Genomic DNA, 24,975 nt, shown 5'->3' with positions numbered 1-24,975 from the left:
CCAGATTAAAAATGTGTACCACGGGGGGGGGGGGGGGGGGGGGGGAAGGAGGGAACTACAGAGGGGATACAAAGTAAATAAAGTGTAATTGATTAAAAAAAAAATGTGCAGCACCTGCCTGGCCCAATTTGAATCATACCTGCATATGGAGCCATTCCTAATATAGTGGGCATCAGGCCTCTGTAGAAGCCAAGGAAACCACCCTCCTGTGAAGGAAGAAAAGCAGACCATTATCGCACACTCATTATGATAAACATCATACAATGAGAGCATGTGATACAATGGAAACTACCCTTGGACTCACCCGAACACAATCATGGGCTTCTCAGGGTTACAGCTGCTGCTGCCACAAACAAACTCCCTCCTTCCCTCCTTCCCTTCCTCCTTCCCTCCCTCCTTCCCTTCCTCCTTTCCTCCTTCCCTTCCTTTTTCCCTTCCTCTGTCCCTCCCTCCTTCTTCCCCTCCTTTCCTCCATCCCTCCTTCCTTTTCCTGTGGTGCGGGGGATCAAATCTAGGACAGACTTGTGCAGAGTAGACAAGTGCTCTATCACTGCTCTACACCTCTAACCTAGTACCATCAAGCCCAAACAGAGGAAAAGGTAGATATCCTTCAATAGTTTCCTAAATATAAGAATACACACTATAAATTTAGAAAGTGGGGTGAAATACCTTTGCATAAATTGTCTTGAATGCATGGATGATCCCTGAATAGGTGTGTTCTCCTTTCACCTGGAAAGCTAGGCGCACCCTAACCACATCAAGAGGGTAAGTGCAGATAACCGCTGTCATGCCTGAAAAGAGAGAAATCATAAACGTAAAAAAGTGATATATACATGTACACACACACACACACACACACACACACACGCACCCTAGAATAACATTCTCAGTATTACAGAAATGGTGAAACCTAATTAGAGCAAAGATGATATCAAGGACTAAGACTCAAATCATACAATAGCAGTAGCTAAAAAGTAACCTAAGCAGAATTAGGGGGTTTGGGTTGGTTGATAGGTTGTATGAGACATGATCTCAGTATGCAGCCTTGGCTGGCCTACACTTAGAGATCCAGCTGTCTCTGTCCATGAAGATGTGTGTCACCACTCCTGGAAAGAGTCAGTTTTTTAAAAAATCACCTCAAGTCTCTCACACTGTGAAATCTACTGTCAGCACCAAAATGGTGAAGCCCAAACAGATCAAGGGGGTTTTATTTTATTGGATGTGAGGTTAGTAGTAAAAATGACTGTAGGCCAGACAGTGGAGGCACACACCTTTAATTCCAACACTTGGGAGGCAGAGGCAGATGGATCTCCTAGTGGGAGGCCAGCCTGGTCTACAAAGTGAATTCTAGGACAGCCCGAGCTCACAGAAAAACTGTCTTGGGAAAAAAAAAGTGTAAAACTTGCTGATTGGTGGAGTGGGAAGTCAGCACAATAGAAGTCCTCACCAAAACAGAGCCTGGCACTTGTCCAACAGACCAGAATCGGGATTTAGTTGACCCCATAGGCAACAGGATGAGCTGATTCTCAACTACCATGTCTTCAAATTCATTTGCGTGACAACTGGTGAAGCCCAGCTTTTTGAGATGTGAGTCTTTTGGTGGCCAGGGAACTTGAATTTGGCTCTATGAAGAACTTCAATCACATGCTCCTTATTTTGCAGCTTGGTGCAGATGAACAGAAGGACCTGGCCAAAGTGAAGCTGGCTTGTGTGTCCTAAGGCTTCCCAAAGGGAGCCTGAGAGCCCCAGCCAGGACAACACCATGGGAAGCAGATGACGCAGGAAAGGTAGAACCACACTTGGATGTGAGCGACAGCTTCACAAAGCCTTGCCATGTACTTGTTGCCACAGATATAGATGGCCTTGGGGCTTTGGAGGAGCTGCTCTTATCTGACACCAGGGGCCACAAAGTAAGAGTTCATCCATACTAGCCTTCTTCCACCCCAGGCCAAAATCGCAATCTTAGTATCAGAGACACCAAAGCAGAAAGGGGACTTTGGGTGTGGTCTGTTCTTACAATCCCTAGGAATTGTAAGAGCAGGGTCCCACGGTATGCCGGGCTCTTATGGTGTTCCAGAGGGCAAGAAGTTCCTCAGGTTTCATGGAGCGGGATTTATTCCACTTGTTTACACCCAGTTTTAAATAAAATAAATTTCAAAGCACAATCACCAGTTTCTTTTTAGAATTTAGATTATTTTATTATTAACTAAATAGAATAAGAATATATATGTTGTGGCTGACACGTGTAACCAGGCATTCCAGAGATTGACACAAAAGAGTTACCACAAGTTCCAGACCACCATGAGCTACTAAGCTCTAAGCAGCCTGAGCTGCAGAGAACCCTGTCTCAAAAAACAAAAACAAACAAAAAAGTCTGGTAGTAGAGCATTCGAGCACTTGAGAGATGGAGCCAAGGGGACAGGAACTGGATGTCATTCTCATTTTCAGATACATAGTAAATCTGAGGCCAGCCTGGGCTATAAGCCTGGCATGGTGGCTTTAATCCAGGCACTCAGGAAGCAGAGGCAGGTGGATCTCTATGGGTTTATAGCCAACCTGGTCTACATAACGAGTTCCGGGTCAGCCAAAATAAAACAGAAACCAAAAATGAGGGAGAAGGCAGCAAGATGGCTCAGAAGGTAAAAGAACCTGCCACACAACGTGATGTCCTGAGTTTCATCCTCACATAGCATGGAGGAGAAAACCAACTTCCAATAGTTGTCTGGTGCTTCACGTGTGTGTTAAATGAGCGAGTGTGCATGCACACACAATACACACACAAATATTAAAAAATTAAAGGGCCAGTGACAGTTCAACAGGTAAAGGCACTTGCCAGCAAGCCTGATAACCCAAGCTCAATCTTCAAGAAACCAATTCCACACATATATACACACTTGCTCACACAGATGTAATTTAAAATTTTTTGGGTTTTATTTTTTTGGTTTTCAAGACAGGGTTTCTCCGTGTATCCTTAGCTGTCCTGGACTCTCTTTGTAGACCAGGCTGGCCTCGAACTCACAGAGATCCATCTGTCTGTGCTGGGATCATTACACACCATACCTGATGTGTAATTTACAATTTTTTCTTTTGCTTTTTTTTTTAATTTTATTTTATTTTATTTTTCTTATTAGTTACATTTTGTTAACTCTGTATCCCAGCTGTATGTAATTTACAATTTTTAAGGTAGGAAAAAAACATACCCTTTTACTTTGTGCTTTTTTTGTTTTTTTGATAGCATCTTGCTGTACAGCCTCGGCTGGTGTGGAATTCTCTACGTAGCCCAAGCTGGCCACCAAGTTTCAATGATCCTCATGCCTCAGCCTCCAGAATGCTAGAATCCTAGAGAGGCACCACTGTGTTGGCAGTAACTCTTGATAAAGAAACCTCATTAGTAAGTTCTCAATGGTTTCTCTTTTGTTTTCTTTTGGGGCTTTTATTTTGCGCGGGGGGGGGGGGGGGGAGTGGGGGTTGAGACAGGTACTGGAAATCACTCTGTACACCAGGCCAGCCTTGAACTCAGAGATCTACCTGCCTCTGCCTCCAGCGTATGCCATCACCATGCAGCTCAGTGATTTTTCTTTGCGTTTTTGTGTTTTGTTTGTTTTTGACACAAAGCCTTTCCATTATGTAGCTCAGGAATTGGAACTCTGATATGTAGACCAGGCTGGATCAAACTTACAAAGATCTGCCTGCCTCAGCCTCTTAAGTGCTGGGATTAAAGAAGTGTGACTTGACACTCTCAGTTTTTCATGAATATATTATTTCAATTTTCACAATCAAGGTAAGTTTATTTTTTTTAGATTTCTTTACTTTATGTACATGAGTGTTTACTTGGATGTATGTTTACCACATACATGTCTGATGTCAGCGAAGGTCAGAAGAGGGAGTCACATCCCAGAGCTAGAGTTATGAATAGTTGTGAGCCACCATGTGGGCACTGGGAATTGAACCTGGACCCTCTGCCAAAGCAAGTGGCGCTCTTAACCACTAAGCCATCTCCCCATTCCCAAGTTTAACACTTGTAATTCCAGCCTTGAGGTGAGAGCAGAAATCCAAGGATTCAACGCCACTTTATCTAAACCCTATTTCAAAAAAACAAAACAAAACAAACAAATGAAGACATGCAGGGATGTAGCTCACTTGTTAAAGGCGTGGCAAGCACTGGTGAAGCCCCGGACTCAATTCCCAGTACCACATCAATCAGACATGGCGGTGCGTACTTATGGATCCAGCACTTGGGAAGCAGAAGCAGATCAGAGGTCAAAATCAGCTTCAACTACATAGCAAGTTCAAGGACACCTGTGATACCCAAGACCCTGGATAGAAACAACAAAACAAGGGCCAGTTGTGATGGCACATGCCTTAATCTCAATACTTGGGAAGCAGAGGCCACCCTGGTCCAGAGTTCTGGGCCAGCCAGGGCTACACAGTGAGACTTTGTCTCAGAACAGTCACTCAGGCTGGGAATGTGGCTCAGGCGTAGAACATTTGCTTAGCATGTGCCAGGCATGACTTCAGCCCCAGCACTGAAAGGAAAGGAAAAGTTTACTTCTTAAAATGTTGTCTTCAGGTTCTTGTTTTTGTTGGTTGGTTGGTTTAGACATTCTGACCTAGAACTCTCTACATGATCGCAAAGTAACTTTGAACTTGTAAAAGTCTTCTAGCCTTGGTCTCCTAAATGGTTGGAATGCAAGCACATCTAACTCCTTGCTTAGCTGAGGGTCCCTGTACATACACATTGCTTAAAACGTGACTCAGTTAGCATTCTTTCTTGGTCTGGTAGCTTTTCTAATTTTACTGAACTTATTTTTACATGTTTTAGTTTTTTGAGATAGGGTCTCTCTAACATAGCCCCGGCTGGACTGGAACTCTGGTATGTAGAGTAAACTGGCCTGGAACTCAGATATCCAATGCCTCTGCTTCCCAAATGCTAGAATTAAAGATGCACCACCACTCCGGGCTGTTAAAAGTTTCATAGCCTGGGCTGGCCTCCAATTCCTTATCCTCCTGTCTCGGACTCTTTAGCATATCCTATAGCAGTGGAGTGCACAACTACAACTAGTGGAATTATCTATTTATGTTTAGTGTTTAGCCATGGCATGTGGGGAGAGGGCAGAGGACTTGCAGGAGCACGTCCTCTCCTTCCACCATGGGGATCCCAAATACCCCAGGCTTGGCCACAAGCACCTTTCCCTGCTGAGCTGTCTCACCTGCCCAGTGTTTAGTCTGAGCCTCTTCTTTCAGAGGCAAACCACTTAGCTCCTGTTCACAGCACCCCACCCCATCTCTCTTTCCCCGCTCAAGAACTGACATTTTTAAAAGGGACACAGAGGGCACTGGAGAGGAAGCACCAGGTGGGGCCCAGCTTAGCTCTAGTGCTCAGAGCCACAGCCGTCAGCCATCCAGAGGTTTATCTCAGGAGGTTGCTGCCTCCCATTTGGGTGCCTTTTCTTTGTGATGAAATACGGAAACCACAACTTCTTAAATAATCCTCCTGACAACTTTTCTCTTCCCTCAATCAATATAACTAAAATCCAATACAATAAGGGGACATCTTTACTTTCCAGGGGGTAATGAGCCTCAGTCAGGCTGAAGTGTGCTTTTGATTGCTATGGATGGGCAAATGCTTTTCTTCTTGAGTCAAGAAATTGAGAACTGGGGCTGGAGCAATGGCTCAAAGGTTAAAAGCACTGCTTGCTCTTCCAGAGGTCCTGAATTCAATTCCCAGCAACCACATGGTAGCTCACAACCATCTATAATGAGAGCTGGTGCCTTCTTCTGGCGTTCAGGTGTAATTGCAGGCAGAACATTGAATACATAATAAAATTTTAAAAATCTTTAAAAAAGAAGAACAAGAAGAAGAAATAATTGAGAACTAAACACTTCATCCAGATCAAGAAAGACTTTCCTATCAAATGGCATATGAGTAACTGAGGTCAGCCTGGATCTCAGGAAGTGTTCTGTCTGTTCATCCGCCCAGAACCTCAGACAAGAGAAGACTAGAGAGTATAAGAACTCAAGCCTTCACATCTAGGTTCTGGCACTTTACTTCTTTTTCTTCCATCATCTTTATCTTGTCAGCCTTAGTTCCATAGAAACTGGCAAAGGAAAGGCGGCCTTCTTCAAAAAAATAAACAAAGTCAAGGTTCCTCAAACGCAATCTTGACTCTCAGTCCGGCAGTTTTCATTTGTTCAGTATGTACTGGACTATAACTGTAGAATATGAGAACGGCTCGACCAAGGTTCAAATTAAGATGCTCTGAAACAATCATTTTAAAAATCCAATTTTTACTTTAACAAATATAAAATTTCCATTGTTACATTTGAAAGTGATTAAAGATAGATAAACAAAGTACTAGATTTCTAGTATAAATTAATCAGAACATTAATTCATACTTAAATAATAGAAACAAAACAAAAACTGTAATTAATTAAATATGGAAAAACAGAAACATCACAGAGAAACAGCACAAAATAGTCTTACATTACCTAAACAAAACCACTTTTTTTTAAATAAAGATTTTTTTTTTCTTATTTTTAACTGTGTGTTTATCTGTCTGTGTGTCATTATGTGCAAGAGAGAACAGGTGCCATAGGAGGTAGGAGGCATCAGCTCCTCCTCAAGCTGGGATAGCAGAAACTGTGAACCCCTGAAGTGGGGGGTTAGGAACCTAATTCTGGTCCTCTGTAGGGGCAGAAATGGGGCTGGAAAGATGGCTGGGTAATTAAAAGTACATATTGCTCTTCTAGAAGACCTTGGTTCAACTGCCAGAAACAATGTTGGAGAGCCCACAAAGTCAAGAACTCCAATTTCAAAAGTATCAAACACCCTCTTCTGGCTTCCACAGGTAGATGTACACACCCCCACACACACCCACACACCCACACCCAACTAAATACAAATAAATAAACATTTAAATACAAGCCAGCCAGGACTACATAGTGAAATTATGCCTCAAATTAATTAATTAGTTAATTAATTAATAAGTATTTTAAAAGAACAGGAAGTACTCTTTTGAATTTTTAATTATAATCATTTATATTTTTATTAATTAGTTTATTCCCTTTGTATCCCACCTGTAGCTCCTCCTCCTTCCCTTCCAATCTTGCCCTCCTTCCCTCTTCTTCAACCCTGCCCCTCCCCAGTCCACTGATTGATAGAGGAGATCCTCCTCTATCTGATGAGATAGATGAGATCCTCCTTCATCTGATCCTAGTCTATCAGGTCTCACCAGGAGTGGCTGCATTGTCTTCCTCTGTGGCCTGGTAAGGCTGCTCCCCACTCAGGGGGAGGTAATCAAAGAGCAGGCCAATCAGTTTATGTCAGAGACAGTCTCTGTTCCCATTACTAGGGAACCCACTTGGACACAGAGCTGCCATGGGTTATATCTGTGCAGGGGTTCTAGGTTATCTCCATGAATAGTCCATGGTTGGAGTATCAGTCTCAGAATACATCCATGTGAAGATTTTTTGGTTCTGTTGCTCTCCTTGTGGAGCTCTTGTCCCCTCCAGGTCTTTCTATTTCCCCCTTCTTTCATAAGATTCCCTGTATTCTGTCCAAAGTTTGGCTATGAGCCTCAGCATCTGCTTTGATACTCTGCAGGGTAGAGTCTTTCAGAGAGCCTCTGTGGTAGGCTCCTGTCTTGTTCCCTGTTTTCCTCCTCTTTTGATGTCCATCCTCTTTGCCTTTCTGAATAAGGATTGAGCATCTTACCCAGAGTCTTCCTTCTTGATTAGCTTCTTTAGATATACAGATTTTAGTATGTTTATCCTATATTATATGTCTAACATCCACTTATGAGTGAGTACATACCCTGTGTGTCTGTTTCTGGGATACCTCACTCAGGATGATCTTTTCTAGTTTCCACCATTTGCCTGTAAATTTCATGATTTCCTTGTTTTTAATTGCTGAGTAGTACTCCATTGTGTAAATGTACCACAATTTCTGTATCCATTCCTCAACTGAGGGGCATCAGGGTGGTTTCCAGCTTCTGGCTATTACAAATAAAGCTGCTACAAACATGGTTGAGCAAATGTCCTTACTGTGTACTTGAGCATATTTCGGATGTGTGCCTAGGAGTGGTATAGCTGGATCTTTGTCTGAGAAAGTGCCAGATTAATTTCCAAAGTGGTTGTACAAGTTTACATTACCACCAGCAATGGTGGAGGGTTCCCCTTTCTCCACATCCTCTCCAGCATGTGTTGTCACTTGAGTTTTTGATCTTAGCCATTCTGATAGGTGTAAGGTAAAATCTCAGGGTCATTTTGATTTGCATTTCCTTGATAACTAAGGATGTTGAGCATTTCTTTAAGTGTTTATCTGCCATTCAATATTCTTCTGTTGAGAATTCTTTGTTTAGCTCTGTGCCCCATTTTTAAATTGGATTACTTGATTTTTTTCTGTTTAACTTCTTGAGTTCTTTGTATAGTCTGGATATTAGCCCTCTGTCAGATACAGAGTTGGTGAAGATCTTTTCCAAATCTGTAGGCAGTCATTTTGTTCTGGCAACAGTGTCCTTTGCTTTACAGAAGCTTTTCAGTTTTATGAGGTCCCATTTATTGATCGTTGATCTTAAGGCTATGCTATTGGTATTCTGTTCAGGAAGTTGTCTCCTGTGGCCAATAAGTTCAAGGGTCTTCCCCACTTTTTCTTCTAAGAGGTTTACTGTGTCTGGTTTTATGTTGAGGTCTTTGATCCACTTGGACTTTAGTTTTGCATAGGGTGATAAGTATGGATCTATTTGCATTTTTCTACATGTAGACATCCATGCTATCTAAAAAAAGATGCTATCTTTTTTCCATTGTATGGTTTTGGCATCTTTGTAAAAAATCAGGTGTCTATAAGTGTGTGGGTTTATTTCAGGGTCTTCTATTCAATTCCATTGATCACCAGTTGGTTTTTATGCCAGTACCATGCTTAGCCATTTGTCTAGTCCTCCAAATTATGTACTTTAATATAAAGATAGCTTATTTATCAGCTATAAAATGTACCTACTCATCTTACCTGCCATGGATCCAGCCATTAATCTGTGCACATGACCAGAAACTCCCAGCTTTGTAGTAATGAACTAGAAACCAAAAACAGTGAATTAAATGAGATTCTATTTTATGTGTTAAATTAGAGGGACCAGAAAGATGACTCAAAGGTTAACAGCACTTGCTGCTCTTGCAGACGGGTTCAGCTCCTAGTACAGCTCATAACTGCACCGTCTTCTGGCTACCACAGGTACCAGACACGTACAATTACACACACACACACACACACACACACACACACACACACACACACACGAAAGCAAAATACTCATACACAGAAAATTTAAATGAATCTGTTAATTTTTGAAAAGTCAGTTTTATGGCGGGGCCAGAAGAGTGGGGTACATGCCTTTAATCCCAGCATTTGGAAGGCAGAGGCAAGTGGATCTCTGTGAGTTCAAGTCCAGCCTGGTCTGCAGAACTAGTTCCAAGATAGACAAGGATAAACAAAGAAACCATGAATCAAAAAAAAAAAAAAAAAAAGTTTTTATTTTATTTATACAGTTGTTTTTCTGCATGTATGTTTGTCACATATGTGCAGTACCATCAGAGGCCAGAAGAGGGTAACAGACTCCCTGAAACTAGAGTTACAGATGGTCGTGAGCTACCATGTGGGTTCTGGGAATCAAGCCTGGGTCCTGTAGAAGAGTACCAATGCTCTTAACCACTAAGTCATCTTCAGCCCAAGAAATAATTCTTTTTTTGTTTTTGTTTTTAATTAGTCCAAGAGAGGCATGGGAATCTCTAAGATCAATGCCAGCCTGATCTACAGAATAAGTTCCAATATGCCAGTATAACCAAGGCTACACAGAGAAACACTGTCTCGAAAAAAAAAAAGAAGAAAAGAAAAAGAAAAAAAAATTAAACTTAAAAAGGATAAAGAAAATCTAATGAGTATTGCTCTAAAATAAAAGACTTTCATAACATGATTTCACTTGTTTAATAACTGGGGATATGGGGCTGGAGATATGGCTCACAGGTTAAAAGCAGTGACTGCTCTTCCAGAGGTCCTGAGTTCAATTCCCAGCAACCACATGGTGGCTCACAACCATCTATAATGAAATCTGGTGTCCTCTTCTAGAGTACAGGCATACATGTAGGCAGAACACTGTGCGTGTGTGTGTGTGTGTGTGTGTGTGTATCTTTAAATAAATTAATTTAAAAAATAACTGGGAATATGGTTCATTGGTGAAACATTTGTCTAGTGTGCTCAAGGCTCCAGGTTTGGTCCCCAGAACAGCAAATATATATGAAATATATATATATATATTTATGTTTATATATGTGTATAATTATATATATATGTATTTATTAAATATATAAATATATTTACATTTTATGCCAATTGAAAATACATAAACATAAAAGAATATAAATACATAAATATAAAAGAAAAGTCACACTGGTATTCTCAGAGGACTGGAGAACAAAAAGCCCATTATACCAGGCAGTGGTAGCATACACCTTTAATTCCAGCACTCTGGAGGCAGAAGCAAGTGGATCTTTTTGAGTTTAGGGACAGCCTGGTCTACAGGGCAAGTTCTAGGACAGCAAGAGATGTTCACAAAGAAACCCTGTCTCAAAAAAAAAAAAAAAAAAAAAAAAAAAGCCTATTGAGCGGGCTAGATAAACGGCTCAACAGGTAAAGTTCACAGTGAGATGGCTCAGAGTTTAAGAACACTGGCTGCTCTTCCAGAGATCCTGAGTTCAATTCTCAGCACCACATGGTGGCTCATAACCATCTACAGTGAGATCCAGTGCCCTCCTCAGGTGTGTAAGCATACATGAAGCCAGAATACTGTATACATAGTAAATAAAGAAATCTTAAAAAAAAAAAAAAAAAAAAAAAAAGTGCTTACTGCCTTCAGAGGACCTAAACTCAGTCCTGAGCACCCAATCCAGCTCAGGGAATTCAGTGCTGTTTTCTAGCCTCCACAAGCACTCGAACACACATATGTACACAAATACATTTAATTGCTAGACTCAATGTCACACTCCTGTAGTCCCAGCACTCAGGGAGGCAGAGGCAGGCAGATCTCTGTGAGTTTGAGGCCAGCTTGGTCTACAAAGCAAGTCCAGAATAGCCAAAGGTGCACAGAGAAACACTGTCTCGAAAAACAAAACAAAAACAACAAATACTTTTAATTTTAAAAGCATATTAAAATATTATACATTTTTTATTTTTACTTATGTATTTATATTTATATGTATTTTTATTTCTTTTTTTGAGACAGGGTTTCTCTGTGTAGTGCTAGAACTCACTCTATAAACCAAACTCACAGAGATCCACCTGCCTCTGCCTCCCAAGTGCTGGAATTAAAGGCATTATTTATCTTTTTAAATTTTTTTTTTAATTTTTATTCATTTTAGTTTGTGTTTGTGCGTGTGCCTGTGTGCACAAGTGTGCATACTCATAGAAGTTAAGGGACAAGGTGAAGGAGGCAGATCTACTATTAAATACCATGTGGATCCCAGAAATTGCAGGTGTTAGGCTTACCCTCTGCCACCTCACTGACCTCATGTTTATCTTTTTGAAAGACACTTTTGAGCTGTGCCTGGGGCTATGCACCTACAATTCCAGCACTTGAGAGGGAGAGGAGGAAAGATTAGGAGTTCAAAGCCAGCATTGGCTACATAGCAAATTCTAGGCCAGCCTTACATAGTAAGTTCCAGCCCCCATCTCAAAGCAAACAGGAAATGAGGAGATGCTCAGCTGGGAAAGTGCTTGCCACAAAAGCATAAAAACCTGCACTGGATTCACAGCAACAAGACTTTGAAGTTAATACCAAGAGTGTGCACAGGGTCCTAGGCTCCATCCCCAGCAATGGGAAAACTTTCCAAGGGAGAGCATGCTAGTATACCCATGTATTCCTGTACTTGGGAGGCTGAAGCACAAGGACAATCAGTTCAAGCCCATCCTGCGCTTTACATAAAAATACTGTTTCAGAAACACAAAAGAAGCAAGGGAGGGCCTACAAAATGACTCAGCAGTAAGGCAGTTGCCACCAAGCCTGAGCTGAGTCCAATACACAGGACCCACATGATCAAAGACTTCTACAAGTTGTTCTTTAACCTGCACGTATGCACCACGGCACACACACACATACACAAATAAAAACAAATGTTTGGTATTGAACATAACATTGAAAGACATGAAAGACGGGCTGGAAAAATGGCTCAGCGGTTAATTCCCAGCACCACGGTGGTTCACAATGTCTGTAATTCCAGTTCCAGAGAATCTAATACAACCATCTGATCGCCACCGGCTCTGCATCCATGTGGTACATACATAGGCAAGTAGACACATACTCACAAGTTAAAAAAAAAACAGAAAAGACAGAAAAATCCAACTACCGTTTTATAATGTTCAAACGCCATGAACTGGATTGCACCGTAGGGAAAAATTCGAATCATCATTGCACCATTTCCTTTATATAATCCAAGGTAGCCTTCTTTTCGGGGAACAGCACGCAGAGTAGAAAGTACCCCTATTACAGAAAGAGTTTAGAAGAAAAATACTATCAGTGAAAACTATTTTCTTAAGTGCTTTTGTTTTGTTCCTCTTTTTCTGTTAGTATGTCTTTGTTTGGTGTATGTGCTTGACAATGTGTGCGCCCTGGCTTGCTCACGTCACTGTGCATGTGTGCAGGTCAGTGGGTAACCCTGAGGCACCGGTTCTCTCCCACTATATTTTTATAGATTCTGGAGATCAAACTCAAGTTATTATGCTTATACCACAAGCATTTTACCCACTGAGTTATCTTGCTGGTCCTTGTTTTTGTTCCTTTTTCCTCCCTTCCTTCTTTTCTGTCTTCTTTGTGTCTGTGTCTGTGTGTGTTTTATTTTGTGACAGGGTCTCATGTAGCTCCAGCTGACTGTGATTCACAGAGATCTGCCTGCCTCTACCTCCTGAATACTGGATTAAAGACGTATACCACCAGCTTGACCCATTTTGTTCTTTTTCCTAACAGTAACCCCAACATCGGGGAGGCTAAGGGAGGAAGGTAGCATATTCAAGGTCAACATGGCCTACACGTAAGTTTGAGGCCAACCTAAAGAACAGTATGCCTCCTTCAATAAACATTTCTAAATTCAAATTTTCATAAAAAACACTGATAGAGATTACAAAAGCATCATTCATAATAAAATTGTATTTGAGGAATTGCATAATCGTATGAATGTTTTGTTTCGTTATTTTTAAACGGGTCTCCTCTGAGACTGGCCTTAGACATACTGTACAGCCAAGAATGACCCTGAGGTCTTGATCCTCCTGCCCCCTCCTCGTGCGCTGGGATTATTAGTGTGTGCCGTCATGCCTGACCACAAACGGTCATTTCTTTTTCTTTAACCATTTATTTCATTTTATGTATACAACTGTTTGGCCTACATGTGTGCATGCATTACATGAGTGCAGATGCCCAAAGAGTTCAAAAGAGGGCATTGGATCCCCTGGAACTGGGGTCATGAACGGTTATGAGCCACTGTGTGAGTGCTGCCCCATTTGAGTTCCTGTCCTAACTTTCTTCAGTGATGAACTGTGATACAGAGGAGCAAGTAAATAAACCCTTTCCTCCCCAACTTGCTTTTTGTCATGGTGTTTTATCACAGCAATAGAAACACTGTCAAAGACAGCATCTACAACTCACCTAAATGTTTGTAATGGTGGTTGTGAGCTTGTAATAAAACCTTTACTCGATCCAAAGGAGCAACTGTGGTTTTGGCACAGCATCCAGCGATACCTAAAAGAAAATGGGAAGGTTAAAAAGGAACTGGCTACCGTCTCTTCCTAAAGGCGACCATCACGAGCCCAGCCAGCATACCACCTGCAGTTCAGTTGGTCCCCATGGGAAGCAACAGGTAGTACTTAGTTCACCATGCTGAGCAGTGGGGTTCTGCAGATGAACGGCCCACTCCCTGTGACTAGAAACAGGGTCTCAGAGTATACAGCAATGTAATACCCACTACCTGATGAACAGGACAAGCTACCCAACTGGGAAGTTCTATTTGAAACCCTCTTCTTCTAGAAATGTGTCTTTCATTAAGACAAAATGGGGGCTAGTGAGATGGCTCAGAGGTTAAGAGCACGGGCTGCTCTTCCAGAGGTCCTGAGTTCAATTCCCAGCAACCACATGGTATCTCACAACCATCTATAAAGAGATCTGGTGCCCTCTTCTGATATGCAGGCGTACATGTAGACAGAACATTGTATACATAATAAATAAATAAACAAACCTTAAAAACATTTTAAAAAAGACATCAAAAAAACCTTTGCCAACAACATTAACCATTCATTTTTAATGCAGGAAGTATGCATTTGGTCCCTATACTGTTGCACTGGCTCACAGGTATGCATGGAAGCAGAGACGTGCTTACAGGAAGTTCACATAGATGTCTGAACAGCCTACCAACACTGATGGCTCTAGAATGATCAAATAAAGGACATAGTGGCACACCAGCCTTTGGGAGGCTAAGTGAATTTCTATGAGTTCCCTTTGCTGCAGCTGCACAGTTCCAGGCCAGGTTGAGCTAGAGAGTGAGATCAGTCTCAAAAACAAACAAACAAACAAACAAACAAACAAATATTGGCCCATGCCTTTAATCCCAGCACTTGAGAGGCAGAGGCAAGCAAGTTATCTGTGAGTTTGTGGCCAGCCTAATCTATACAGTGAGTTTCACGACACTCAGAGCTACAGGACAGTAGAGAGACCCAGCCTCCAAGGAAAAGAAAAGAGAAAAAGAAAAAAAGAATAATAAAAATAGAAAACAGAGAAAGAGAGAAACAAGGACTGGAGAGATGGCTTTACTGGCTAATGGTGCTTGCTGCCAATCCTCATGACCCGAGTTTCATCCTGAGAGTCACATTATGGAAGGAGTAAACCAACGCCAACAATTTACACACACGCGCGCACGCACACATGCGCGTGTGCGCGCGCGCACACACACACACACACACACACGTAATTTAAGAATTTATTTTATTTTTTAGTCACAAGCACGTTTATTATCCTCAGAAACACAGCAGTTCATGGAAAAAGACCAAGTCAGGAGGCACACTGCTTCTAGAAGCAGGCTCGTGGGGCGGCAATGTCATAGGTGGCAGGAATTTAAGAAATTTTTGAGGGGCTGGAGAGATGGCTCATTTGTTCAAAGTACTAGCTGCTTTTCCAAAGGTCCTGAGTTCAATTCCCAACAACCACATGGTGGCTCATAACCATCTAGAATGAGATCTGGTGCCCTCTCCTGGCTTGCAGGCATATCTATTAGCAGAAAATGATATACATAATAAATAAATATGTCTTTTTTTAAAAAGACATTTTAGAAAGCCAGTTGTGGTGGTGCCTGACTTCAGTCCTAGCACTCAGGAGGCAGAGGCACGTATCTTGCACCCCACATGCTCTACATTTCAAGTTCCAGTACAGCCAAGGCTACAGAGACCTGGCTCAAGAAAAAAAGAAGAGAGAGAGATGGAATTTTAGGAGTTTGAGAGATGATTCAGCAGTTAAGAGAACTGGTAGTTCTCTCAGAGGACCTGAGTTCAGTTCCCAGCATCTGCCCAGCCATTCACAACCATCTGTAACTTCAGTACCAGGGTATCCAATGCCTTCTGGCATCCCCTGGCATTACCTGCATGGTCTGTAGTCATACTTAAAAGCAAAACACCCATACACAAAATAAAAACAAAGGAAATTTGTTTAATTTAAGCACACGCTCACAAACATGAGGGCCTTTCTACTAGGACCAGGCATAGGTACACTCCTATAATCCCAGCATCGGGGAGGCAGAAGCAGGAGAGCTGCCTCAGCTACATATCGAGTTTGAAGCCAGACTAAACTATGAGACCCTGCTTCAAAACGCCTCCACCACCTCTACGTGCTGGGCAAACCGGAGGCCCAGAGTTTGGGCCTGACGTCAGACACAGATCTTGGAGCTCACTGGGCAGCCACCCCAGCCAGTCAGTGAGCTCCAGAGCCAGTCAGTGAGCTGCAGAGCCAGTCAGTGAGTTCCAGTGAAAGACGGCCTCAGAAACGAAGGTGGATGGCTAGTCATCGTGGTGCACACTTTTAATCTCAGCACTTAGGAAGCTGAGCAGATGGATCTTGGTATGTTTCAGGTTACCCAGAGCTACACAGTAAAACCCTGTCTGAATGGACAACGATGGGTGAGTAGAGATAGATGCATAGATAGACAGATGAGAGAGAGAGATACAGAGACATTAAAAAACAAAACAAAACAAGGAAGACAGTGGTGGTTCACACCTGTAATCCCAGTACTCAGTGACTTGGGAGGCTGAGACAAAACAACTGCCAAGAATTAGAGGCCATTCTGAGCTAGGTAGTAGTTAAGGTCCAGACCAGCCAGGGCTACATACAGAGACCCTGTATCAAAAGAAAAAAGAAAGAAAGAAAGAAAGAAAGAAAGAAAGAAAGAAAGAAGGAAGGAAGGAAGGAAGGAAGGAAGGAAGGAAGGAAGGAAGGAAGGAAGGAAGGAAGGAAGGAAGGAAGGAAGGAGAAAAGGAAGAACAAGAAAATAGCCAGGTGTGATGGAACAAACCCAGGACTCAGATAGGCAGATCTCTGTGAGTTTGAGGCCAACTTGGTCTACAAAGCGAGTCCAGAACAGCCAAGGCTACACAGAGAAACCCTGTCTCAAAAACCAAAACTAAACAAACAAACAAGAATAGGAAAATAAAATTTGAATGTGTAACAAAGCACTAGGCTCAGAGATCCAATGGTAGGCACTATGCCAAAACGAATGATTATACAATCTCATTTAACCCCTTCAGTACTCTGACAAAATCAGAGTCTGGTGGCACAGGCCTATAATCCTTCCTACTAGGGAGGCTCAGTAGGAAAATCCCAAGCTTAAAGCTAGCATGTGCTACAGAGCAAGTGCAAGCAAGACTACCAGAGGCAACTTAGTGACACTGAACATGAGTAAAAAGGGCTGTGGAACAGGAGCTGCTCTTGCAGAGGACTTGTGAGTCTAGTTCCATGGGATTCAGTACCCTCTTCTGTCTGTAGGAATTGGGTATACACACGGTACACATACATGCAAGCAAACACTCACATACATCAAATTAAATAAATAATTATTTTTTAAAAAGAAAAGAGGAGAGGAAGAGGAAGTGGTGGAGGCGGCAGCAGAGGCGGAGGCAGCAAAGCTAAGACCATCTAACAAAGCAGAGGCAGGAGTCTGAGGAATTCACAGTCACCTTCAGCTAGGATACAGGAGATTCTGTGTTTAAAAACTCTTAGCAGCGGCTGGAGAGATGGCTCAGAGGTTAAGAGCACTGACTATACTTCCAAAGGTCTTGAGTTCAATTCCCAGCAACCACATGGTGACTCACAACCATCTATAAAGATTTCTGGTGCCCTCTTCTGGCATGTGGGCACACATGCGAGCAGAATACTGTATGAATAATAAGTATTGAAAAAAAAAAACTACAAACAAAAACTCTTAGCAGAGTCAGGCATGGTGGCACACACGTGTAATCCCAGCATTTGGGAGGGGGAGGGAAGCAGGCTAATCTCTGAGTTTGAGCCTAGCCTGGTCTACAGAGTGAATTCCTGGACAGCCAGGGCTACATAGAGAAACCCTGTCTCAGGGGTGGTGGGGAGCAGAGGCAGACAGATCTGAGTTTGAGGCCAGCCTTGGTCCACACTTAGGAACTGCTTCAACTTCTGGCATGCAGATATGCAGCTGAATAGACCACTGCTTGAGCAGCTTCACCAGCAGCACTGGACAGTCCTAGCTTAACGTCCTCCATCCCACAGCAAGGGCAGTGTCCACTCCTAATCTCTCCCCATGTGTGGTGGTGTGAATGAGATGTCTCCAGTTAGTGGCTGCTGGGGGAGGACCAGGGGCTACGGCCTTGTTGGGAGAGGTGTGTCACTGAGGGCTTTGATGCCATTCCCAAGGGATCAAGAGATGCGAGTCCTCAGCTGCTATTCCAGACGCTACATCTGCTCCTCAATCATAGACTACTATTCTTTTGCTACTGTAAACCCCAAGTAAAGTCTTTCTTCTCTAAGCCGTCATGCATGTTTTATCACCAATACACCAGTAAACACCACAAAAAGCTCTACTTACAGCCTTCAGTCTGACAGCTACATCCTTGATCAAGCTCTAACAAGTCACCCTGACCCTCCTCCTCTCAGCTGTCATCTGTCAGATAATCCTGTTTGAGCCGGTAAGGTATGTAACCTCAGCACTCAAGAAAGTGAGTCAAGGGCTGGAGAGATGGCTCAGCGGTTAAGAGCACGGGCTGCTCTTCCAGAGACTCTGAGTTCAGTTCCCAGCAACCACATGGTGGCTCACAGTCATCTATACTGGGGTCTGATGCCCTCTTCTGGCATTCATGTGTACATACAGACAGAGCACTCATGTGAAATAAATCTTTAAAGAAAAAAAAGAAAGAGACAAAAATATTAGGGTCTATAGACACAGAGGATTTACACACGTTTGAAGCCAGCTTTGGTTACATAGCATGAGCTACTTTAAGAGCCTGCCTCAAGAAAAAAAAAAAATTAAACAAACAGATATGTAAGCTCATGCCTATAATTCCCAGCAGTCGAGAGGTAAAGTAGAAAAATTCAGGTGTTTAAGATCGCCCTCAAGGGACTGGAGAGATGGCTCAGTAGTTAAGAGCACTGCTTGCTCTTCCAGAGGTCCTGAGTTCAATTCCCAGCAACCACATGGCGAATCACAACCATCTATAATGAGATCTGGTGCCCTCTTCTGGTGTTCAGGTATACATGCAGACAGAACATTGTATACATAATAAAATAAATAAATCTTAAAAAAAAATCACCCTCAAATACAAAATGAGTTCAAAACTAACCTGGGCTACATAAGAAACTATCTACAAACAAATAAAAAAATAAGGATTTTTTTTTAATTTTTAAAAATTAAAAAAATAGGGCTGGAGAGATGGCTCAGAGGTTAAGAGCACTGGCTGCTCTTCCAGAGGTCCTGAGTTCAATTCCCAACAACCACATGGTGGCTCACAACCATCTATAATGAGATTTGATGCCCTCTTCTGGCATGCAGGCTTACATTCAGGCAGGATACTGTATACATAAAAAATAAATCATAAAAAAAGATTTATTAAGCTAGTAGAGAAGAGATAAAAAAGGCTTGAACAGGAGTTTTACAATCAAGAACTATAAATAAGGTCGAACCCTGAGGAAAGGTGGTAACTAAATAAAGAACTGTTTGGAAAGGATTAGGATGTGTGGCCTTGTTGGAGGAGGTGGGCCACAGAGAGTAAGCTTTAGGGTTTCAAAAGACTGCCACCATTGCCCGCATGACTTTCTGTGCCTCCAGCTTACTAATCAGGATGAGCTTTTGCTGAAGTGATGCCTTTGCTCTGCCATCATGGCTTCTAAAATCAAAGCCCAACTGAATCCCCCCCCCCCCCCGTTTTTTGAGATAGGGTCTCTACATATATCTCTGTCTGTCCTGGAATTTGACCTGCAGACCAAGATGGCCTTGAACTCACAAACAGCCACCTGCTTCTGCCTCCGGAGGGCCAGGATTAAAGGTATGCACCATCACACCTGGCTGGGTTTTTTTTGGTTTTTCAAGGCAAGGTTTTTCTGTGTAGCTCTGTCTGTCCTGGAACTCACTCTGTAGGTCAGGCTGGCCTTGAACTCATATAGATCCACTTGCCTCTGCCTCCCAAGTGTGGGACTGAGAGATATCTTTTTAATCTGCAGAAGGAAATGATTACATTCCCAACACAGCTGCAAACTATGGATACGATTTTTCCATGAGTCCCCAATGATTTTTTTTTTTTAAATTGTCAGTCAGAAATAGTTTGAGTTTGCTTGAGTTAGTCAATCATCCTGGGGAGAGGGAGATAAGAGATACAAACATCTGCATCCAGACAGAAAGAGGAAATCCCAGACATGTAAATCTTCTGGTCTTGAAACCACAACCACAATACTCCTTTTCAAGCAGTTACAGCTTGTTGCTTGTTTAACACATGACTCCTGGAACCAGTTTTGGTGGTAGGCAGTTTTGTACAATACCACTAGTCATTTTAGTTTTTGTTGTTGTTTTTGGTTTGGTTTTGGTTTTTCGAGGTACGGTTTCTCTGTGTAAAAGCCCTGGTTGTCTTGTAGACTAGGCTGGCCTCGAATTCACAGAGATCCACCTGCCTCTGCCTCCTGAGTGCTGGGTTTAAGAGCGCGTGCCAGCACGCCTGGCTTTTAGTTTTGTTTTTGAGACTGGCTATCGCTATGCATTCCCGGTTTGCCTGGAACTTGCTATGTAGACCAGGTTGAGCACAAACTCAAGATCTGCCCGCCTCTGCATCCCTAGTGCTGAGATCCAAGGCACGTGTCATTATGTCCAGCTCATATCCTAGTGTGTTTTTAAAGTTGGCCTCCAGAGGTGAACAGTGGTGGCACATGCCTGTAATTTCAGCACTTGGGAGGTAGAGGCAGAAGAATCTGGAGTTCAAAGCCAAAGTCAACTATATAAGTAGCCTGAGGTGGGAGGGGGTACATGGAATATTCTCATATTATCATCCCCTCTCCCTTTTCTCCTCTCTCTCTCTCTATCTCTCTCTCACACACACACACACACAAACACACATACACGAAGGGGCGCAAGCTCAAAGTGGCCTCCACCTCCATATTTGTTTTCCTTTTAAGCAAAGAGCAAAATCCAATCCTACACTGTCACTCATGTTCTTTGTGACAGGGGTGCCCACCTTGTCCCACCTAAAGGATCCCTTTCCTTTCAAGCACAGGGCACAGGTGCTTGCTTCAGTGGAGGGCCGGTGGAAGGATTAGCTGCTGCAGCGGCCGAGGTAAACACCCGGCTGGGCGCCGCAGCAGCACAGGCCCCGGGCTGTCACCGCTGGCTCTGACCCCGCCTGCGGCCGGGCTTCGCCAGCCCCGGGTCCCGGCGGCGGACACCTACCTCCGGCCAGGAAGGAACGCAGCCAGTAGAAGTCTCGGCGCGAGGCCGGGCCTCCGCTCCCCGCCGCCTGCGGCACCGCGGGTGCAGGGTCGGCCGCCGCCAGGGCCGCCGCCGCCGCCGCCGCCATGGGGACCTGTGCCACGTCCCGAGCCTCCGCTGCCAACTTACAAAACACTAGGCAGCACCATGGCTGGAGCCGGCTGACAGGAGCCGGGCCGCCGCGCGGGCGGGGCCAGATGATGCCCACGGGGCGGCCCATGGCGCGGAGTGATGACGCAAACGCAGCAGCTGGATCCCGGCCAAGGCGGTGGAGGGATCACGGCGGAAGTGGGCGTCACCCAGGGGGCCTGGACGCCCGGGTCTTGTGTTCCTGCCGAAGGTTTAAGGGAAAGCTGATCCTTCAAAGCTCACCACATCTTTAGCCAGGCGAGGTCGTTCAGGCCTGCATCTCAGCCTGCATCTCCTGATGCCGGAGAACGGAGATCAAGCTACGAGTGAGCTTGAGCCGCGTAGTGAAACTCATGCCTGTTGTTCCAGAACTCAGGATTCTGATGCAGGAGGATCACTTCCAGATCATAGTAAGTTCCGGATTAGCCGGGGCTGCAGAGAGAGACTCCGTGTCAAAATAAAAAGCTAGATCAAGCAAGGCTCAATAGGAAAAGGCACCTGTCACTAGGCTGGATGACCAGAGTTCTCTCCAGGCCCGGCTTACTTGAAGGAGACAGTTCCCACAAGTTGTTCTCAGACCACCACACATGCACCATAGCAGCGCGCGCGCACACACTATAATAAATGTTGATAAATGTTGAGGGCTGCAGAGATGGCTCAGTGGTTAAGAGCACATTTGTTCTTGCTGATACCTGAGTTTGGTTCTCAGCAAAACTCCAGCTATAGAGAATTCCAGACTTTGTGGGCATCACGCGCTCATGTGATGCACATACATGCAGGCAAAACATATGTGTGTGTGTGTGTGTGTGTAAACATATATATATGTATACATATATGTATATAGTTTTTTGAGACAGGGTTTCTCTGTGTAGCCTTCGCTGGATTCGCTTTGTAGGCCGGGCTGTTCTCGAACTCACAGAGATCCACCTGTCTCTGACTCTCTGAGTGCTGGGATTACATACGTGTGCCACCACGCCCAGATCCAAAGTAAATATATTTAAAATAAATGTTAAAAAAAATTAAAATTACAAGGGCTGGAGAGATGGCTCAGTGATTAAGAGCACTGGCTGCTCTTTCAGAGGTGCTGAGTTCAGTTCCCAGCAACCACATGATGGTTCCCAACCATCTATAAAGTGATCTGATGCCCTTTTCTGGAATGTCAGTGTATATAAGATAGAGCACTCATATACATTAAATAAATAAATAAATATTTCAAAATTAAAAAAAAAAAAAAGAAAGAAACCTCATCCACAAAACTAACAAGAAACTACTTCAGAAAGTTCTCCTCCCTGAGGAGAAAGTTCTCTGCTCCCTGAGGGGAGAGCAGCCTTACCAGGCCACAGAGGAAGGGAATGCAGCCAGTCCTGATGAGACCTGATAGGCCAGGGTTAGATGGAAAGGGACTCCCGTATCAGTGGACTTGGAGAGGGGCATGGGAGGAGAAGAAGGAGGGAGGGTGGGGTTGGGAGGGCCTGAGGGAGGGGGCTACAGCTGGGATACAAGGTGAATAAACTGTAATTAATAAAAAATAAGTAAATTAAAAAAAGAAAGTTCTCAACTGCTGGCCTGTATTGATCATTAGCCCCCTGGGGCTACCCTCTGACCGCCCTAAAATGCACTCTTTCTAGAAGCTAACTACAGGCTCCCCATTCTTTCCAAGAATCTCTGAACTTACTCCTATCTCTCATCAACTCAGTCCTGCCTTGGCAACCACAACTACTCTACCCTAACCATTGCTTTGTTTTGTGTGTGTGTGTGTGTGGTGCCCCAGCTGCTAACATAAGGAGCACAACCTTATCTGGCTTTCTGATCCACTCCCATTTCCACTAGTCATATCCCAACTCTATCCCACACACAGACAAGCATTCTTAGGAATGCTCTGGTTTCTTTTTCTTTAACCACTGTACTCACAAACTCCTTTCCGTCCTCTTCTATTTCCTCTCTTTCCTCCCTGTCTTCCTCCACCCTTGCCTGCCTAGGGACCCACTATGTGGAGGTCCCAGCAGGGTGATACCGCTTTTCCTATATTCTTTATTAAAGACCTGTCCTCTTCTGTTTGGGGAAGGTCGTTCTCTTTGACCAAATATGCAGCTTTGGAAGGGGTATACATGGAGTGGGAAGAGAGGGGGCAGCACCCACATAACCAACCAGACCAACTTGGTGATCAGTCAAGTGATGGATCTTGCAGCCAGCTCACCCTCACATCCACGACCTCGCACTAAACTCTAACAGTGGCCCAGGCTGGTGTTGAGTCTGAGATTCTTCTGCCTCAATCTCCATGTGCTAAGAGTACAGGATTTCACCACCACTCCTGGGCTGCTGTGTGTGTGTGTGTGTGTGTGTGTGTGTGAGAGAGAGAGAGAGAGAGAGACAGAGAGAAACACACTGGGAACCCATTGACCTCAGAGCCTAGCAAATTTTAGGCAGACACTTTTTTAAGAAAAACAAGCTGGGTACATTGGTGGTGGTGCACACCTGTAATACCAGCACTCAGGGAGGCAGAGGCAGATGGATCTCTGTAAGTTTGAGGCCAGCCTGGTGAGTTTAGGACAGCCAAGGCTATGCAGAAAAACCCTGTCAGGAGTTTTCAAAACTTGATAATAATAATAAATTTGATTTTATGTACACTGGTGTAAGGGTGTCAGATCCCCTGGAACTGGAATTGAGTTACAGCCATGTGGTTGCTAGGAATTGAACCTGGGTCTACTGGAAGAGCAGATAGTGCTCCTTGCCACTGAGCCATCGCTCCAGCCCATAGGAAGACACTTTTAAGCCACCAGAATTTCTAACTGGCATCTAGGTTACCCATATTTAAACCCCCGATCCTCTTTACTAAATATACCATTCATTCAGCTTTCACCCTTCCATAAATAGGAACATTGTCTTCTGTCCATAAAACCACAAACTGAGTGAGTTTTTCTGCTCTTCTTTGCCCTCTACTGTCTATTCTTGACATACGGCTAATGTAATTTTTTAAAATTATGTATTCATTTTTATTGTAGTTGGGAGAAGCGCATGAGTGGAGGTCACAAAACAGCTTATGGAGTAAATTCGTTTTCTCCTTTCACCATGTGGCTCCTGGGGATTGAATGCAGGTCTTCAGATTTAGTAGAAAGTGCCCGTGCCCGTACCCTACTCTGCCCTTTTGCTGATCCTAAAGACCTAAAATAGCTTGGCATAGAGGCTTGTAATGACAACACTGGAAAGGCTGAGGTAAGAAAGATGCCAACAGTATAAAGCCAACCTGTTCTACATGGTTCTTTCAAGGCCAGCCTGGGCTACATTGTGAAACACTGTTAGAAAAGAAATAAGATTAAGGGCTTGGGAGATGGAGAGATGGCTCGGGTAAGTGGTTAAGAGCACTGTCTGCTCTTCCAGAGGTCCCGAGTTCAATTCCCAGTAACGACATGGTGGCTCCCAACCCTCCATAATGGGTCCTGATGCTCTCTACTAACTTTTCTGTGTTCATGCAGACAGAGCATTCATGTAAATAAATAAATAAATAAACAAACAAACAAACAAACCTCTGGGAAAAAATTAAAGGCTTGAGGATGTAGCTAAATTACATAGAAAGAAGCAAGCTCTAGTATGGCCCTTAGCACCAAACTAGACATGGTGGCATGCACTCCTCAGACCCTGGGCTATACAAGAAAGAGGCCTGTTTTTGTTTTGTTTCAGACAGGGTTTCTCTGTGTAGCCCTGGCTGTCCTGGACTCCCTTTGTAGACCAGGCTGCCCTCACACCCACAGAGATCTGCCTGCCTCTGCCTCCCTAAGTACTGGGATTAAAGGCCAAACAAAAAAACTTTTTTTTAAAGAGAGCAAGCTTGTATCCTACAGT

General features: G+C 43.6%; 1 protein-coding gene across 2 annotated transcripts in view; it reads right to left on the bottom strand.

The window, feature by feature from the left end:
* The window catches only part of Slc25a16 (solute carrier family 25 member 16), a 29,297-nt gene extending 8,099 nt beyond the window's left edge, over positions 1 to 21,198 (bottom strand). For both annotated transcript variants that reach the window (XM_055598996.1, XM_055598995.1), the window contains exons 1-6: positions 20,968 to 21,198; positions 13,683 to 13,775; positions 12,391 to 12,524; positions 9,005 to 9,068; positions 670 to 791; positions 140 to 206 (exon numbers count right to left, since the gene is read on the bottom strand). In XM_055598996.1, coding sequence (XP_055454971.1) covers positions 140 to 206; positions 670 to 791; positions 9,005 to 9,068; positions 12,391 to 12,524; positions 13,683 to 13,775; positions 20,968 to 21,094 — 607 coding nt within the window. In that variant the 5' untranslated portion in view covers positions 21,095 to 21,198. The remainder of the gene's footprint in view (positions 1 to 139; positions 207 to 669; positions 792 to 9,004; positions 9,069 to 12,390; positions 12,525 to 13,682; positions 13,776 to 20,967) is intronic.
* Between the last annotated feature and the right edge of the window lie 3,777 nt (positions 21,199 to 24,975).

The sequence above is a fragment of the Psammomys obesus genome, unplaced genomic scaffold (genome assembly GCF_907164565.1).
Source record: "Psammomys obesus unplaced genomic scaffold, mPsaObe1.curated_primary_1811, whole genome shotgun sequence".
Classification (NCBI taxonomy): domain Eukaryota; kingdom Metazoa; phylum Chordata; class Mammalia; order Rodentia; family Muridae; genus Psammomys; species Psammomys obesus.
Note: the sequence above shows the minus strand (reverse complement) of the source record. Positions and strands in the feature narration are given on the sequence as shown.